The following is a 17,883-nucleotide window of genomic DNA, read 5'->3' on the forward strand; positions in this document are numbered from 1 at the left end:
CACGGTGCCGCCCATGCGAACGGCAGCGGAGGATGGGACTGGAGTGGCATCTCTCCTTTGTAAGTCCCCGAGCTGGTCCCGACGGAGAATACCGGTGGCTCATGATTTCTGGATCACGCGCGGAGCGACACGCTCCAAAGTGTTCACCGGGATCTCGAGTGGCGGTGCAGCGAATGAGCCACCATGTAGTTCATCTCCCGACGCGAGCGACCTGGTGCGTTCTTCGACGGGGCGGACAGGTCCACTCCATCGAGTGCGCCTTCAGGTGAGAACCCCTTCCACCTGACGCCATGGGAGCGGGTTCCGTGGAAAGAGTCGATGAGTTCGGCTTCGAGGACCGCCTTGATCTCGTCATGCTTCTTCTTGAGCTCGTCGGTCGGATCCTCGTACTTGACCGGAGTGCTTTCCGCCATCTCGGATGTAGATGGCGATGCGGTGGATGTCGAAGATTGTCCCCACCGGGCGTGCCGAATGTGTCGCGGTCGGAAACCCACCGGCGGGCAGCGGCCGGCAGCACCGTAGAGCCGGGAACAACTAGGGCTGCGGCTGGCCCCGGTCCCTCGGAGCGACGGCCCGCAAAGCCTCCTGGTCACACGTCCGATGCTATCGCAAGGGCGTGCCACCTGACCTATACCTGGTCGGGGAAGGTGTTGGATGATGCCTCGCTTAGTTTCCTGCATGGCATACACGTAAACATTAAATACGAGCCTCGATCGGCTCTCGGGTTATCCTGTGAATCGGCTCAAAGAGCCGATCCACCCATGATTCGTACAAGGTGTCCGAATATATGGTGGTCCTGCTTGATCAAGATAAAGCTAATGCGATCTACGACGATTTAGGGTTTTCACCGCATAATCGGATCATCCTACTCACGATTGGGCCTCGCGCTCGCGTACGGTGTCCGTAAGCCGATCCTAGATAGGGCCTAAAAACCAACACGAGGTTGATCCCCGGAACATCCTGTCTAGGGCTAGCAAACTACACCCTACACGCCGCTGGATCCTCCAACCCTTTGTAAGGCCTAACTATTGCGGATATTAAACTAATCCTTGCGGAACAAGGAGCAACCGTAACGGATCGGATCTACTAAACTATGATCAAGCGGGGTGCCGCCCCTACACCTAAGATAGGTGTAAGGGCGGCTAGATGTATAAGGGTTGCACTACGACAGCATATGATACGAAGAACAATGCTAACCCTAACACATCTAAGATAACTACGTTGCTCGCCATCAAAAAGGCTTCAGCACGAGCAACGCATGAACAACGTAGGTAGGCTTTGTGCTGCCTAGATCGCATTTGCGATCTAGGCAGCATGGTGCTTACCGGAGAAACCCTCGAGACGAAGGAGTTGGCGATGCGCCGAGATTTGTTTGTGTTGAACGTTGGTTGTTGTTTATTTCATAAACCCTAGATACATATTTATAGTCCAGGGGACTTTCTAACTCACGCGTGCACCTAACCGTGCACGGGTAAAACTCTAACTCCTAACAGATACGTATCCTACTATGGTACAGATACACGGGCAATTAGCCCAAACTTGGTACACAAGGCCGATTCACGTATTTCTTCCATGTATACTCTTCAAACCCATCTTGATTGCGGCCCACCTCTGACTCGGTCAAATTCTGGTGATAACACGTCCTCTATAAACCGCACCGGCACGGCCTTCTCCGCCCATTCTTCATCGCACCCTCTCCTAAAAAAACCATAGCCGTGGACCACCTGATCCTCAAGGCGGCATCGCTCGACACCCTATCCGCCGCCGGAATGCAATGGAGGTGTCGTCATCCGTGGCTCTTCCTCGGTGCCAGTAAGGAGGGAGGCGGCGGTGAATAAGGAGGAGGTCCATCGCCACGCGGGCGCTGCAGACCTCTCCTCCCGCCAGTTCTTCGCAATCGCCGCCATAGCGGGAGAAAAAATGGTAGAGGTGGAGGTGGAGGTGGAGATGCACGTGGTGAACCGCAGCGCCAACGACCCAAAGGACACGTCGGGGCAACATTTGCTGCTGGACCGGTCGATCAACGAGGACGTACCGGCGGAGACCCAACATCAAGCGGTGTGGTGGTCAGCGATCGACGTCAACAATGTCGTCGACCGCGACCCCCCTGCTCCAGCACCAGCGGTAAAAATGGAGGACGGCAATGATAGCAGAGACTTCGTCTTCGGCTCTCCCTCTGAAGGCGACGGCGGTGACGGCACCGACATCCTAAACTTCCGCGCGTTCGACCGCTGTTTTTAGATAAGGTTTTACGGTTTTTTAGTTTAAATTTGTCAGACTTTCTACAAATTTGAAGGAAATCAACCAAGTTTTAAATTTGAGATTGTTTTAGTTGCTATTGCGGGCGCCGGTTTAGGGACAGCGGTGTGTGCAACCTCTTCCCAAATTTGAGAGCAGGTGCAGGTGCGCCCCCCATACCTCACTGTCAACACCAACGCCTATTTCTGGGGCGTCAATGGAGATGCCCTAACTAACGAATTCATCTCCGCAGCTTCTACGCTGGCCTTTGAGTTTGGTGCTCGGGCTAGACATATATAATCCTTTTTTCAAAAAAAAAAGGAAATTTTGAAATTTTGAGTTCAAAGTTTGAACATATTCCTAAAAAATGCTTGCATGTAGTCAATGTTGTATTCTATCAGTGTGCAAATTTTCAATACGAAATACATTGTATTCTGCGCTCAGCAAAAATAAAAAATTCTAAAAAAGAGAGACAAAATCTCTGCCTTAGTGTTCACAGCTTTACATTGGCAATAAAATCACGGTTGTCATTTTTTTCCAGAGCCTTAAATACAAGATATTTCATATCAAAAATTTACACATTGATAGGGTAGAGTATTGACTACATCCAAAAAATTAATTTGTTTCGAAGGTTTGAATATTTTTTTTTGAACTTTCTTGATATAGGACTAGCTCCAAGTTTATTTTTTGGCCAGTGTGCAAGATCCAATTGATTATGACCGGCGTATTTCTGGTTTTGGTTCACCCTAATTGAAATGATTTGATCATTGTATTTGTATTTTAGAATAATACTACTCCCTCCGTCCCAAAATAAGCTTATCAAATTTGTCCAGATACGATTATATCTAGATACTCCCTCCGTTCCTTTCTATAGTGCCTATAGATTTTGGCATTTATTTCAGAATATAAGGTTGTAGCTTACCTTTTTTTCAATTACCCCCTCCCCGCTCAGCTCCCAAATCGTTCAGCTCCTAAATTTATTATGGTAAGTTAGAAAGATATGGATTTCCCAAATTTTACCTTGATCTCAAATCGTTTAGCTAGGGGTCTTGTGTAAAAAATACTCTTGCGCTAATTTCCATGCCAAAAAACTATAGGCACTATAGAATGGAACAGAGAGAGTATTTTTAGTGTGTAGATACGTCCATATCCAAAAAAAAAAAAAGTGGAGCACCTTTTTTTTAGGATATAAAGGGAGTAGTGATTTCTGAATGGTGACTCTTTTTAGGACTTTGTATCAGCTCATCTTATCAGCGGTTTGTGCGTTTTTGGTGTGCTTTCTACCGTCTTTCCTAACATTTCATACAATGGTGTATATATCTCAAAGTTGGCTCTGGCACCAGCATGGAATTGCTCCAGCATTTGCGGAATGGGTTTCGTCAGAAGTGGGCCAGGGTACAGTCAGCAGGAGGCCAATCAGTCCGTGTAGTCGTGTCGATGCGTGCATGGCCCGGCGGCACGACTCACGAGCAACCACCGCTACTCCTAGGCTGAACAAATTTATGTCGCTACTACTACTCTTGTGCTGCTGCTGCTTTCTCCTGCCATTCTCTCCTCGCTACCCTCCCGAGCTCACACCCATCACTCACTCTCTCTAGCGGAGGAGCCACTCCGTCCGAGCCGTGGCCATGGCGCTCAGGCAGCTGCTGGCCGTCGCCGTGGTGGCCGGCTGCGCGGTGGCGCTCTCCGGCGCGACGGACCACATCGTGAGCGCCAACCGCGGGTGGAACCCAAACATCAACTACACCCTCTGGTCCGGCAACCACACCTTCTTCGTCGGCGACCTCATCTGTAAACCCCGCCCCTTACATTTCTTCTAAATAGTCATGAGGAAGCTCCATCAGATCGACTTACTACTTCTCTACGCCATCTCACTCATTCGACATCAACATTTTCCTTCAACATGTTCGCCCGTGCAGCGTTCCGGCACGAGGAGGGGACACACAACGTGTTCGAGGTGAACGAGGCAGGGTACAACAGCTGCACCATGGATGGGGTCGCCGGGAACTGGACCTCCGGCAAGGACTTCATCCCGCTCAAGGAGCCCCGCCGCTACTTCTTCATCTGCGGCAACGGCCTCTGCCGGGCCGGCAAGAAGGTCGTCATCACCGTCTACCCGACCCCCGGCAACGCCACCAGGTCCAGAAACGTCACCGAGTTCCACCACGGCCCAGAGATTATTCCAGACTGCGGCGCCGCTGCCGCCTCCATCACCGCTAGGCTGATGGTCACAGTGCTCGCAGTTGCCATTTCTGCTGTCGCCTAGTTAAATCGTAGGAACTTACTGCCGTGCCTAATTCCTAGTAGGAGATTACTAATGTCGCTTAATTTGTAGTAGAGGTTACTGCAGTTGCTTAATTCGTAGGAGTTTGATTGAATGCAAATCAACTGAGACAGTGGCTTTGATGTAAGCACCAGTTGCATTTCGAGTGGAATGTGCCACTAACTGCTAGTCTGCTACGCAATAAGCAAGATGATCCAAACCAGAGGTAACATGACGAAACGTCTAAAAAAGGACCACTGGGAACAAATTCAATGAATTCCAACAAAACCCATATCCACAAACAAAAGATGCTACTGTCGTATCCACGAACAAAGATGCTATGTATTGCAGGTTGCGACGCTCAATCGGCGCGAGAAGGCTAGAAGAATAAACCCTATGGAGATCGTCCAGTAGAATCCCTCTGTTATGTACACCACTTGCTACCCTCATTTTGTCTATCAACAGTCAGAACATTCTGACCATGGCTTGGCCTCGGAGCTCTACTTCGACCAGACCGGGATGGTTTCTGCCGGAGTCGACGGGCTCTTCGGGTCATCAGGCTCACTGTTCATAAAGGTGAGGAGGCTCAGATTCTGAAAGAGTAGCTGGGATTTTACAAGGCGGGTTTGCGTAATCCAGAATAATATGGTGTAGTGGCGTCAGACAGAGGAAAGCTTACTTGGGCCGCAACTCTTCGGTAGTGGCTGCAGATTGCTCGCTGCTAGAGGTAGTAGCAGCTGACTTGGTAAGGTTTTTGAACTGGACCACGATCACTGTCATGTTGTCGCATCCTTCCCCGCCAGCTTCAGGAGCCAAGCGCCGGTCGAGCATCTTCTCACAAATAGCAGCTAGACTATCCCCCTGCATGTTTTTTTTTTTCACCAACAGATTATGAGTAACCATATCACTACACAATATCAGTGAGCACAGTAGAGAGTGATGTAGTTCTCGTGCATTGTCCAGGCTCTACGGAAGAGAGTTACTTACAGTTCCGGCACGAGGAGGGGACACACAACGTGTTCGAGGTGAACGAGGCAGGGTACAACAGCTGCTCCATGGTTGGGGTCGCCGGCAACTGGACCTCCGGCAAGGACTTCATCCCGCTCAAGGAGCCCCGCCGCTACTTCTTCATCTGCGGCAACGGCCTCTGCCGGGCCGGCATGAAGGTCGTCATCACCGTCTACCCGACCCCCGGCAACGCCACCAGGTCCAGAAACGTCACCGAGTTCCACCACGGCCCAGAGATTATTCCAGACTGTGGCGCAGCGGCCGCCTCCATCGCCGCTAGGCTGATGGTCACAGTGCTAGCAGTTGCCATTTCTGCTGTCTACTAGCTGATTCGTAGGAGCTTACTGCTGTGCTTAATTCTTAGTAGGAGATAAATTACTACTGTCGCCTAATTCGTAGGAGTTTGATTGGATGCACCAACTGAGACAGTGGCTTTGATGTAAGCACCAGTTGCATTTCGAGTGGAATGTACCACTCAAAGCTAGTCTGCTACGCAATAAGCAAGATGATCCAAACCAGAGGTAACATGACGAAACGTCTAAAAAAGGACCACTGGGAACAAATTCAATGAATTCCAACAAAACCCATATCCACAAACAAAAGATGCTACTGTCGTATCCACGAACAAAGATGCTATGTATTGCAGGTTGCGACGCTCAATCGGCGCGAGAAGGCTAGAAGAATAAACCCTATGGAGATCGTCCAATAGAATCCCTCTGTTATGTACACCACTTGCTACCCCCATTTTATCTATCAACAGTCAGAACATTCTGACCATGGCTTGGCCTCAGAGCTCTACTTCGACCAGACCGGGATGGTTTCTGCTGGAGTCGACGGGCTCTTCGGGTCATCAGGCTCACTGTTCATAAAGGTGAGGAGGCTCAGATTCTGAAAGAGTAACTGGGATTTTACAAGGCGGGTTTGCGTAATCCAGAATAATATGGTGTAGTGGCGTCAGGCAGAGGAAAGCTTACTTGGGCCGCAACTCCTCGGCAGTGGCTGCAGATTGCTCGCTGCTAGAAGTAGTGGCAGCTGACTTGGTAAGGTTTTTGAACTGCACCACGATCACTGTCATGTTGTCGCATCCTTCCCCGCCAGCTTCAGGTGCCAAGCATCGGTCGAGCATCTTCTCACAAATAGCAGATAGACTATCCTCCTGCAAGATTTTTTTTTTTCACCAACAGATTATGAGTACCATAACACTACACAATATCAGTGAGCACAGTAGAGAGTGATGTAGTTCTTGTGCATTGTCCAGGCTCTACGGAAGAGAGTTACTTACAGTTCTCAGTTTCTCATGAACAAAATCTACTACTTCTTGACTTGACATGCAGTCCCTGTCATAAGAAAATTCAGGATTCCATAAATCATCCTTTACAGCAAGACAGAAAATTGTGGGCAAGTAGAAAGTGTAGCTACGAATGCATGTATTGCAAAACTCAAATTCAAGTCTCAACGGTAAGTTAATACATCAGCAGATCATATGAAAAATTAGCATTGGAGTGTACTATGGGCACTCAAATATTGCAGAACTTTGAACTATGCCTCCATGACAGCATTGCAGAACTCAGATTGTTCTAAATCAATGGTGTTGACTCTACGATGTGAACCTAACCAATTCCCAGTCTATCTATGTCTAGATCCACCTGCTAAATGCAACAACAAAAAAACTTGACCACGTTCCAAATATTGCACAAATTATCGTTGATGACAAGGTTTTGTATGATATCAACTTGCCAATACAAATCAAACAATAGAATGCCTGGTACTTGCAAGCTTTTCTTTCTCTGCTAAGTTTTTTTGGGAAGTACTTATACTGCATGGAAACAGAGGAAAATAAGTGTGTTTTTCCTGCCTTAAGATTCCCGACTTCTTATACAAACAGCATGCTTGGGATGTTTTAATATTATATCATTAACATCGAGAAAAAGGCAGGCAAATCAGGTATTGTGATAAATCTGAACTCTGAAATCAAGAGAGAAAATATATAATGATTACTGCAAAATTCATACCAAATACCATCACATGCCAAAACGATAAATTCATGATCGTCAGAAAGTTGAACCTGAATAACAGAAATTCAATCCTGAGTTAAAAATTATGGTCAAAGAGAACTGACAAGAATAAGGCAGGAAAACTCACTGTGTTCACTTCAGGTTCAGCTGAGACGATCTGTCTGTCTGCTGGAAAACGCAGATTATTCTTCATCTCCATATCCCCTGGATGAAAATGAGAAAAATGAACAAAAATATCCAATGTAAAAATACTTCTACTTGAGAAAGAGCGAGCACTACCAATTGCCCTTGACAAGTTCAAACTTCCATTGACCCGCCCAGCAACAACAAAACCACCGGCATGCTGTATCCTCTCTCTTTCTGCCGGAAGGTCTGGCTTGTGATCTCTTGACAAATCTTGAGCCTTTTTTTAGACGGAAACAAATCGTGAGCCTTTACAACAGATGAGTCAAGAGAACAGATTCTAGCATATATACTTGGCAATTAGAACTAATGTCACAGAAGTCTCACATACCTGACCCTTCCGTGAGATGACGCACCGGGAATCCCCGGCATTTGCAACAACAAGTTGATCATTTCTTATGATCGCAACACAGGCTGTGCTTCCACATGTTGGGCCTTCAAAATCAGAATGATTACCCTGTTGCAGTAGCATTTAACGCTGGTTAGCTAAATTTATTAATCACTAGAATATCAGAAGTAGTTTGTGTTGTTTGTATAAGAAACAAGAACACATATATGCATGTAACACACCAACATTGTTGCCTTGCAAGCAACATTTCAGAGACCTAAGTTTCAGAAGCAAGGATATTAGGTAATTAGTGCAGGAGTATGAAAGAATCTGCAGTCTGTTTATGGTTGGTCAGTATTAGGAGATAACTAGCCTCATCCAATCAGCCACCTGTCCTGCCAGTGTCCGCCTACCTGAAGAGGCCCTGTCTACGTTTTTTTCAAAGCAGGAGCCCAGTCTCCTCCTATCCAACCCTTTGCAAACCCCTCCTTACATAGTTACATACGGATTCAGAATTGTCAACATCCAAGCAGTTTGATCCCGTCAAATGTGTTCACATATAACAGATATAATTTGTGCCATGAAAGATAACCTCTTTGATTCCATAGAGAGAGGGGGGTTATACCTCCTCAGACCAGCCGTCCCAAGGTCTACCTGAATTTCCACCTTTGGGAGATCTAACCATGCCCTCTAACATGCCAGCTAACTTTTGCCCCTTCTCGCCCAACTCATGCAGCTCTCTCCAACCTCTGTGCCCTTGCATCATCTCGTCCATTCTGAATGAGCAAGACGTACCATTGAACCACCAAATATGTCAGTTTCACCAAAAAAAAAACATACCATAGCAAGAAGAGACGCCATAATAGGTACCTCAAGTATGCTTTTTTAGCAGCAGTAGCTAATCCAAATTTTCCTTCTAATTTTAGGATTTGGACATGCAGATATTTGGCGCAGAACTTAGCGACCGATTTCCCTGTAATATCAGATTTTGAATGGGCTGATAATATATTAGTTCCTATCACACGCGAGAAGATAACACATGATGCAGCTTTTCTCACTGAACACAGAAGCATGTGCCAAGTTACAACTGACAGTTACAAATATGCGCCTATAACGCTGGCACCTAGTGGATAGTGGAAACATACTGCCATAATGGAAGTCAAACTCGACATACATAACCTCCAGAGACAGAGTGAGAAAAACACCTAATCAATGTTACGTATCTTTAACTCTTATAGTTAATTACAGTTTTTATTGTGAAACACTCCGTTGGATTTCAAGAAAATAAAATACACGAGGGTTAATCTAAAGTTCATGAAGCTTTAGGAATGGTCAACAGGGCATGAGATGCCCTGCCAGTTAGCATGAACACAGGAGTTCAGTCAGTAGCTAGCTACTTATAAACAGCAATACTGTATGAAATCACTAACATGATAAAACGATGCTGATCATATTTATGCTGAAATGAATAACCACATAGTGTCCATCGAAATCTAAGGAATGAGATGCCGTTTGTAATTACTGATTGGATTAGGTTGTGCAGGGTAGATGATACCAATACACTCAAAGTACAATGCGATAAGATTAAACCACACTGGGTACGAGTTATGTGTGAAACAAACACGCCAGGTACAACTGAAGAAACAACACAATATTAAGCAAGGCTAGAACAGAGAGCAGTAAATATGTACCTCCATGCCCATCAAAAACGCCAAAAAAGGATGTGCATTCATCGAGCTGCGGTAAAGCGACGTGCTGCAAGTTGTAAATAAGTGCTAGATTAGCCTTCAACAAGTAATAAATAGGCCGATACCCTCAGAATTATAGTATCATCAGTAAACAACTCTCATCCTCAACATGGCAGCTTCAACTACGATGCAACACTAAGTTCCCAACTTCAGTACTCACAAACGGAAGCCGACAAAATCACTACCTCAAGCTTTCCACCAATAACGTTGCGCCATTAAGCGAATTAATGCGAGTCGCAAGCTGACAACCCGTGTATCTCGAGATTTCTATTTACAGAGAGGAAATGCTATTGGGTGAACAGAAGATAGCAAGCTACCAACACCAGCGACGCTACATCAGGCTCCTGTCGTCTATAGGGAAAACGCCAGCAGGATGACCAGAATTCATCATTCTATCGCAGACAACAGGAAGCGGCCAATTCACCGGTTAAGTTGCCACGCGAATGAACAAAGCAGAACAATAACCACAAACAGAGAACACCCGACGCAACTGTCAAGCCACCCCACCTCCAGAGCTCCCGCCGCTGGGTTAATCAAAACATAATTTCTAGGTTGCGTGCTCACGGAAGACAGGAAGGGGACAATTCACCATACATGAGCAGAATCAACGTATCTGACCTAGCAACGAACACTCAAACCCAAGCCGACAAACCGCTATGTCAAGATTTCCACCAATAGGGAAGAAGCGCCATTGAGCGAATCAGGCGAATCGCGAGCTGACAAACCTCGTGTCTCGACCGTTCTGTTCGCATACAGAGGAAAAGGCTATTGGGCGAACAGCAGATGGCAAGGTAACAACAATGCAAGCGACGCTACAGCAAAGCTCATGTGGCATAGAGGGAAAACGCCACAGGGATAACCGGAATTCATCCTATGATGCCATAGGTACAACGGGAAGTGTCCAATTCAACGGGGATCACCCATTGCAACTGACATTCAAGCAACTACCCATCGAGAGATTTCCGCTAGCAACAAGGGAAGCACCACCGGGTTAATCGTAACGGAATTCGTTCTAGGCCGCCGGAACAAGAGGAAGCGTCCGATTCGTCAGTTAACCCGTCATCATGCAGACGAACAGAGCAGAGCGTAATTATGGAGAAACAGAGAACGGCCCCCAGCGCAACTGACAAGCCGGTGCTGCCTGGCGCGCGACATTCGCGGCGCTCGCACGGGTTGCGCGAATCGTGACGGGGATTTGTCACAACGAACAGGAAACGGGTGCCCGATCGCCGGGTGGTACTCGTCGGGCGAATCTGCACGGTGGCCACATAATCGGCAACCTGGAAACCCGAACCGCGCGCGACACGGACGCGCGTCGGGCCCGCATCCCGTCGCTCCGAAGCGCAGCGCGCCGACACAGAGGAACCCCGGCGAGTCCCGAGGAACCGAACCGAGAGCAGAGCAGGGGAGGAGGGGAAAACTCACGGCGTCCTCCATGGTGGTCCGCCATCCCTGCATGCAGGCGAGGCCGTAGCGGACCTGGCGGCCCTCGCCCTCCTGCGAGTGCTTCTCCGTCTTGGGCGTGCTGAGGTGCACCCCCATGGCTGCTGGCCCCGGGAGATCACCGCCTGCGGAAACCAATCAGCAAACAACCTCGCCGTCACATCACAGGCCCAGTCATACATACGCACGTAGGAGCGCGCGATCGCGACCGCCCCCGCGAGCGAGCGAATTGCGGGCCGCGGCCGCGCGGGGCGGGGTCGGGCGAGCGGCGAGCGGGGATGCGGAGGAGGAGGGGGTGGAGGGACTCACGGGTGGGGCGGCGGAGGCGGGCGCGTCGTCGATGCGGATGCGGATACGGTGGCGGGGGAGGAGCGGAGGCGGAGGCGGAGGGGAGGGCGACGGGTGGCGTTGGTGTTTTGTAGCGGTGTGGCGAGGATGGAGGTGGAGGTGGGGGATTCGGGGAAGATTTGCGTATCTGCTCTCCTCTGGTTTTCGTTTTTCTATCCACCGCCTGCCGTTCCCGTGCGTGCCGTACGCAGCGGTAGCGCCAGACGAGATGGGCCGTGCGCTTTGTTACGGCGGAGGACCCACCTGATCTCTGTTTTTCAGGTCGGTTCGATCCGCAGTTTCAGATGACCACGAGTATTTTTTTTCGAAACACGATACAGAGGCATGATCACACTGACATACTGACATACTGATATACATACCCTCATCCTATAAACCCACCCACTAACATCTCATCCCTATGAGCACCTCCAAGAGATCGAATCCAAGAATTGATCTGGCAGGACTTGGCATTATCTAGGTCACCACGGACACCTCGTTATCGACAAGAACCTCGCCTCCCCACCGAACAATATTCCACATTTTAATGAGGCACCAAAGTATTTTAAATCTGAGAATTAAAACTCTGGTGTGTTGGGGGTGCAAAGACATGTGTTCTCGCCTAGGCGATAAAGAAGGTTGATCACGGGCCCGTGTCGTTGCCAAAGTGGTCCGCCATGTCAGATCATAAGTGGCGGCAGGCACCGATTCCCTCACACCCATGTCGGCAATTTTATTGGGATTGTGAATCCGCCTACAAGGCACCCCAATAGACCTTTGACCTCAATTCATGGTTGGCACCCCCGATAGACCTACTGGGACCGCTATTCATACATCCATTGGAGATGCTCTATCAAATTGTTTTCATGTTTTTTTTTCTAAAATAAGAAGGGCATGGCAAATATAGACGGATTCCGCTGGATGCTATCCGCTCTATACTCACTCTGTTCCATAATTAATTTTATCATGATCAAACTAAAATCAAATCATGACAAGAACTAGAGAACGCGGGGGATATTTTTTTCACAACTGTCGGAAAAGTTTTATGTACCTTGATGGGCACCTCCGATCGGGACACCCGTGATAGCGGCCGTTGCATCATTCTGTTTCGTCGCCGTCGTCCAACTCTTCAAGTCCTCACATCCACGTGGTGGGTGCTGCCGACCAGCAATACACATTTTCATCTCTACTATCTAAAAAGGAGGAACTGGTTCTGTTTCCTCCGGTCACATGTTTCGTCCAACATATTTTTAGTATGACCTTTTTACCCTCCCACCAAATCGCATAATATCGCACAGATGGCCCCGACCTCTACTACCTCATGTTCCGTTTTTTTCCAATCCCGCACTACGTCAAACTTTCGGCGCCCATCCAATTGGGCTGGTAGGGCACGGCCCACTCCACCAAGCGTGCACACATGCGCTCACAGGTGACGCGCACGCAGCCGTCGCCCATCTCCATGTCTTCCCGTTGCGCCGCCGCCCCTACCACCGCGTCTACGCACCAGCTGCCATTCGCGCACGCCCCAAGCTTCCATCCTCTGGCTTCACCGACGGCTGGACGCTGCTCAGGTAGGAGACCACGACCCCTGTCGCGCGCTCGCCAATCTCGCCACCATCGAAGATCTGATGCGGTCTAAGTCCATCTGATGTGCCAATGGGACGGAGTTCGTGGATAGGATCGACGGATCTGACTGCCATCCCTAGCTTCCTCCGCCCCGACAAGCCTCTACGGTGCTGCTACGGCTCCTTGGTCGTCGTCACTGGATGCACTTACGGGATTGGCCACGCCATCGCCCCCGCCTCGCGGCGACCAGAGCGAGACGCAGTGGCGGTGGTGCTCGAGGACAGGCAGCTCCCCAGGAGGATATTGCGGGCTTCTGGAGACCATCTAGGACCGGATGAGGTCTAGCCGGTTCAGAGGAGTGCACTCTCAAGGTGAACCCAGAAGACCCGGTATGGACAAAGAGGTTAGTGGAAAGGATGTGCATGTAGGATTTTGTGCCAACTCGTTAATAATGCCATGTACTGTTTTCCTGGCCTGATATTAAATTATATTCATGGGAGTGCAAGAGAATTACTGCGTTCTTTAATTTTACTATATGATGCAATACATGTTAGGACAAATTCGGATGTCATCCCAGAAGAGGAATGGTAAGGAACGAGAAACACTTGCGGGAGATAGATATGAGTTATTTTGCATTGTGTGTGTGCTACTCTGGATGCTTGATTACAAAATATTTAAGTACCAGTAGGATCATTACCGGCCATTCTATTATTTGCAGGTTTTGACAAGCAGAATGAGGATATTTATAATCTTGGAGTTGTTCACTGGTTTTGACCTATTTGACAAAATTGTAAGACCCACTCTTCTTAGTGATGTCTGTAATGGTCATTCCTGACTTCAATCTGCAGTTAGAACTTTCATCTGTTTGTAGCTTGGATGTCTGAGCGTATGGTGGCTCGGATGTACCTTGAAACATATTTTTAAAACTTCATTCTGTTGAATTTGACCTCGCAAGACACTCAAAATTAACAGATTTTTTATTTCATTGCACCAGTAACTCAATTATTTATTGGACCAGTAACTCAATTATTTATTGCACCAGTAACTCAATTATTGCTACTTGTAAATTGTAATCCATGTTGTATAGTGCAAATTGGAAGAGCATTGGATTAGACCTGATCATGGATGCTTTGCAATCACCTTCTACATGGCCTTTGGAATTTGAGAAGAAACAACAAGAGAATTACTTTTTCTTCCTATTCAAAGGATAATCAGCTGACTCCATTTACATGGAAGTTGAGCTTCAGAGTCTATCGTTCCTTAGATATACTTGCTCTAGGGAAAGCACTCCCAGCAATGTGTTCATAGTCAGGTTCAGTTCTTCCCAGTTTTGAAGTAAGAAATTCCTAACGCACTATTGGTCTGTATTTTTTTACATAACCTTGATGAGACGGAGAAAAGCAACTCAGGGTGTCTGATCTATGCCGCACAAGGAAGTTTCTGCTCGCAAGAGGGAGATTCCTAACGCACCTCTTTCAAGTGGAGCTGGAGGAGTTAAATTTTTTTTTTTGAAGAAATATCCTGTTGGAATCATTCGATGACTACATTGTTGATAGATTGTAATACATTCATCTGATGATTTGCATTCACCTTAAACCTCCTTGCCTGCTTTTGGTATCTACAGACTAGATGAAGTAAGGTTCTACTATGGATGTTTCATAAATAATATGCATACAGAAGCTAAACATCGGATCAACTTCACCACGAGGGCAAGAGGTTGGATGTTGCTTTAACTTATTCATAGTGTTCAACTTTCAAATCAACTTCTGGGTAGATGTATTCTAACTTTTTTTTGCAATAAATAGTAGGCAAACCTGGATAAGTTTTTTTCAAACCATTAGATATGTTACTATCAGTATTCATTAGATTTCTGTTGGGGCTGGAGGTGTAAGCAAAGGAACTCCTATCATTTATCAAGTTACACAAAGTTCATGTCTGTATTTCTGTAGAGGTTGGAGTTAAGCTAGGAAGTTTCTATTCTTTTTTATCTGATGTGAAGTTGATGTATGTTGATTTCTTCTGGGGACTCGTGGCTTCATCTGGGGACTGGAGGTGGAACCGCTGTGGAACCACCGAGCAGGCTGAGGCGTCCGCAGCGTGGCCATCGAGGGGCTCCCAACCACAGCGCATTGATGTCGACGTGTTTCTGGCCAAACACCCAGCGAACTGTTGCCCTGTCGTGTGCTGCCAGTAAACTGGTATGTTCACCTAAACAGTGAGCTATTTTTTCTCTGGTCGTTGGTTAGTGCTATCAAATTAAGCGCAACAACTACCTTAAATGTCTTGAATAATTTTTTATCTAGCACGATCTGATGATCGTAATATATCTGATTGCAGTTGTGTTCAGGGTGGAAGAATATGGTGATGATAAGATGGAGAGAGAGCCCGTGAAAGTACTGCTAAGTTTAAGCTTAGTATCGAAGAGTTGGAAATTCTTATTGAATCTTACTGTGTGCAGACGGCGTGATGAAAACTTATTTGTGTACGTGCCATCTCCTATTATTTACTACTTGTGATTGGCCTAAATGGGAGTCTCGAAAACTTGAGTTTTCATGATAAAATGTGTGCTACTATCAGGTTCATGTTGGATTTTGTCTATGGTTTGTCAGCAGGACACTGCCATTTTCTACAGTTTAATTTCACCGTACTCAGAGCATGAGTCCTTCTTTAGTTGTGTAACTAAAAGACCAAATGTATGCAATATTTTTATAGGTTATTGCAGTAGCAGTTAATTGGCCTGGGACCAAGCACGGTGTGTGACCACTCTGCCGATGGCGGCGGCATGGACTGAGTAATTCAACAACCATCTGTTCGTGCAAGGTTAATTAACCTTCTCTCCTTTTTTTGATGTTGGTAGTCAACCATAATTGGTACGGTTGTGTAGGCAAAAAGGTCTTTGGATTGATTGTCTAATGGGCTCACCTTGTATTCCTCTTTACACAGATAGACAAATTGCAACTTTATTTAACACTTTCTTTCACCACTTCATATATTTGCGATTATTCATCAGTTTGAATGTAAATCAGCGTAATAGAATATTTGAATGTAAATCAGCATAGTAGAAAGCAGTATGCTAGCTCTGTGTGCAATAAGTGAAACTTTTCCTTTTGTTTCCAAAATTAGAGTTTGTAGTTTTGTGAAATACATGGCACTTGCATTTGTATTGTCAAATTAATTGGTGCACAACAAAGTTAATTTTATGATTATAATTAAGCCAGTATAATTATCTGTTTTTGTGATACATAGATGGTTATCTCGGTTAGCAGAATAAATTGTCAACATGTCATGAGAAATGAGCTACTGGAGGATAGGAAATGAACCATAGAATTCTACTACTGATCTAGCACTGCATTGTGTTCTGATTTTTTTTTCAGACATACAGATGTTGGACTGGGCATGTAATTGCCTTGGCAATAAGATGATAAGAGAATAAAAGTGATGAATATATGTGCACCACCCAAACATTCCCTGTGAAACATTTTTCGTGTCCATGTGTGGGTAGAGGAAGAACAATATTTTATGTTCTCGAAGATATGATGGAGAGTAACAAATGAGTAGCAATCTGAGAGAAAAATGAAAGGAAGATTATGCCTTCCATGTCCATTAGCTCCAAGTTGAACTCTAGAGATGGATGAAATCGAAAGGAGGGGGAGATGAAGAAATAATGGACCATGTGTTCTGGTCTCATGCTAAGATATCTTCAACTATCTATTTTTTTCTGCGGAAACACAAGGGAGCTATTACTGTTTTTACTCTTTTTCTTATTGTTCTAGCATGAGTAGAGGGGCAGGATGGGCGATTGAAGAAGAAACAGAGACAAGATTATCTTCCTTAGTTGTGGCATGAAAGAGATATCACTAAAACGAGAATGTTGTTGTGGCAAATAAGAAATGTTTAGAAATACCGCCAATTTGTAGTGCTACAAGCATCTGACTTTTTTTTACTATAGCAATGCATGGAGTGAAGGTGCAAAGATAAGTTTTCCAGGAGATGCGCTGAGAGGTCTAGCGATAACCATAGGGAGGCCAACTCTTTTTCAATCAACTAATCTCAAGGATGGGATGACACGAGTAAGCAATGTAACAGAGACAAAAACGGTGAGTGGCATGACCAGACCAAGCATAATGGGCCGACTAATAGGTCTAACAACGTCACACGAAATTGTACATTGCAGGGTGATGTATGTAAACCTATTTCTTGAAGTAATGTTCAAGGCAGGAACTAAAAAAATCGTAGTCAATAAGAGATAGATGCTTTGTTGCTTTCCCTATATATAATGTCATATTATAGATTTTTATCAAACTGTATTTTATGTAAAAAATGGTCTTATTATTTCAAAATATTCTGTGCCTTTATATATGGGACAAGGAAATACTCGAGTACCTGTAGCAACGCATGTGCATTCAAGAACTAGACCTTGGATGGAATTGTTACCGGATTCATTTGGTGTCCTGATGGCTTCGATAAACCTTATGTATAATGATCCACGTCAGCTCATTTTCTGAATCAATATACTAGGTGTACAAATATCTAAGGAGTATTAAGGAGTAGATATTTTTATTAATACAAATGTATTAGTAGAGTGCTTATTTCATATTTTAATGATGTCAATGATATTGGTTGTCAAAATATGTTTTAAACGAGATAGAATTTTATTAGTTTGTGGAATATATTATATTTTTTTAGACATGTGAAGTTTTGCATATATTGTATTGACAGGTTACAAGGAATAATAGTGGCCCACCCTTTTTGTCGATTCGTTGC

The 17,883-nt window shown here is 46.1% G+C and overlaps 2 protein-coding genes and 1 long non-coding RNA gene across 8 annotated transcripts; 2 read left to right on the forward strand and 1 right to left on the reverse strand.

Moving 5' to 3' along the window:
• The first annotated feature begins 3,866 nt into the window (after positions 1 to 3,866).
• On the forward strand, positions 3,867 to 4,504 carry LOC124657685 (mavicyanin-like). The gene is made up of 2 exons (XM_047196199.1): positions 3,867 to 4,029; positions 4,158 to 4,504. The coding sequence occupies exons 1-2, from the start codon at positions 3,867 to 3,869 to the stop codon at positions 4,502 to 4,504; spliced, it is 510 nt and encodes a 169-aa protein (XP_047052155.1).
• A 243-nt stretch (positions 4,505 to 4,747) lies between these two features.
• LOC124652512 (probable protein phosphatase 2C 70) lies at positions 4,748 to 11,332 on the reverse strand. 5 transcript variants are annotated; one of them, XM_047191526.1, is made up of 11 exons: positions 11,209 to 11,332; positions 9,727 to 9,790; positions 8,906 to 9,008; positions 8,661 to 8,811; positions 8,039 to 8,164; positions 7,804 to 7,927; positions 7,652 to 7,728; positions 7,522 to 7,574; positions 6,792 to 6,846; positions 5,181 to 5,362; positions 4,748 to 5,065 (listed from the first exon to the last, which is right to left on the reverse strand). In XM_047191526.1, the coding sequence occupies exons 1-11, from the start codon at positions 11,323 to 11,325 to the stop codon at positions 5,002 to 5,004; spliced, it is 1,116 nt and encodes a 371-aa protein (XP_047047482.1). In that variant the 5' UTR covers positions 11,326 to 11,332; the 3' UTR covers positions 4,748 to 5,001. The 5 variants fall into 5 exon arrangements, with proteins under 5 accessions (XP_047047482.1, XP_047047481.1, XP_047047483.1 ...); XM_047191525.1 differs by having other exon boundaries at positions 8,906 to 9,032; XM_047191527.1 differs by having other exon boundaries at positions 4,982 to 5,094; positions 8,906 to 9,032.
• Positions 11,333 to 13,111: 1,779 nt separating this feature from the next.
• On the forward strand, positions 13,112 to 17,364 carry LOC124653871. Of its 2 annotated transcripts, none has more exons than XR_006988077.1 (5): positions 13,112 to 13,522; positions 13,838 to 15,317; positions 15,457 to 15,601; positions 15,832 to 15,939; positions 16,494 to 17,364. It is a non-coding gene; the product is annotated as an uncharacterized LOC124653871 (long non-coding RNA). The 2 variants fall into 2 exon arrangements; XR_006988078.1 differs by having other exon boundaries at positions 17,069 to 17,364.
• Positions 17,365 to 17,883: the final 519 nt, after the last annotated feature.

This window comes from Lolium rigidum, chromosome 5, assembly GCF_022539505.1.
Source record: "Lolium rigidum isolate FL_2022 chromosome 5, APGP_CSIRO_Lrig_0.1, whole genome shotgun sequence".
In the NCBI taxonomy this organism is placed as follows: domain Eukaryota; kingdom Viridiplantae; phylum Streptophyta; class Magnoliopsida; order Poales; family Poaceae; genus Lolium; species Lolium rigidum.

Bases quoted from the DNA above. Each gene is read 5' to 3' on its own strand.
- LOC124657685 (XM_047196199.1), top strand. From the start codon at position 3,867: ATGGCGCTCAGGCAGCTGCTGGCCGTCGCCGTGGTGGCCGGCTGCGCG. The intron at 4,030-4,157 runs GTAAACCCCGCC...TCGCCCGTGCAG, and splicing joins CTTCGTCGGCGACCTCATCT to CGTTCCGGCACGAGGAGGGG.
- LOC124652512 (XM_047191525.1), bottom strand. From the start codon at position 11,325: ATGGGGGTGCACCTCAGCACGCCCAAGACGGAGAAGCACTCGCAGGAG. The intron at 7,729-7,803 runs GTAGTGCTCGCT...ATTTTCATCCAG, and splicing joins GAACTTGTCAAGGGCAATTG to GGGATATGGAGATGAAGAAT. The intron at 5,066-5,180 runs GTAAGCTTTCCT...CTTTATGAACAG, and splicing joins ACCGAAGAGTTGCGGCCCAA to TGAGCCTGATGACCCGAAGA.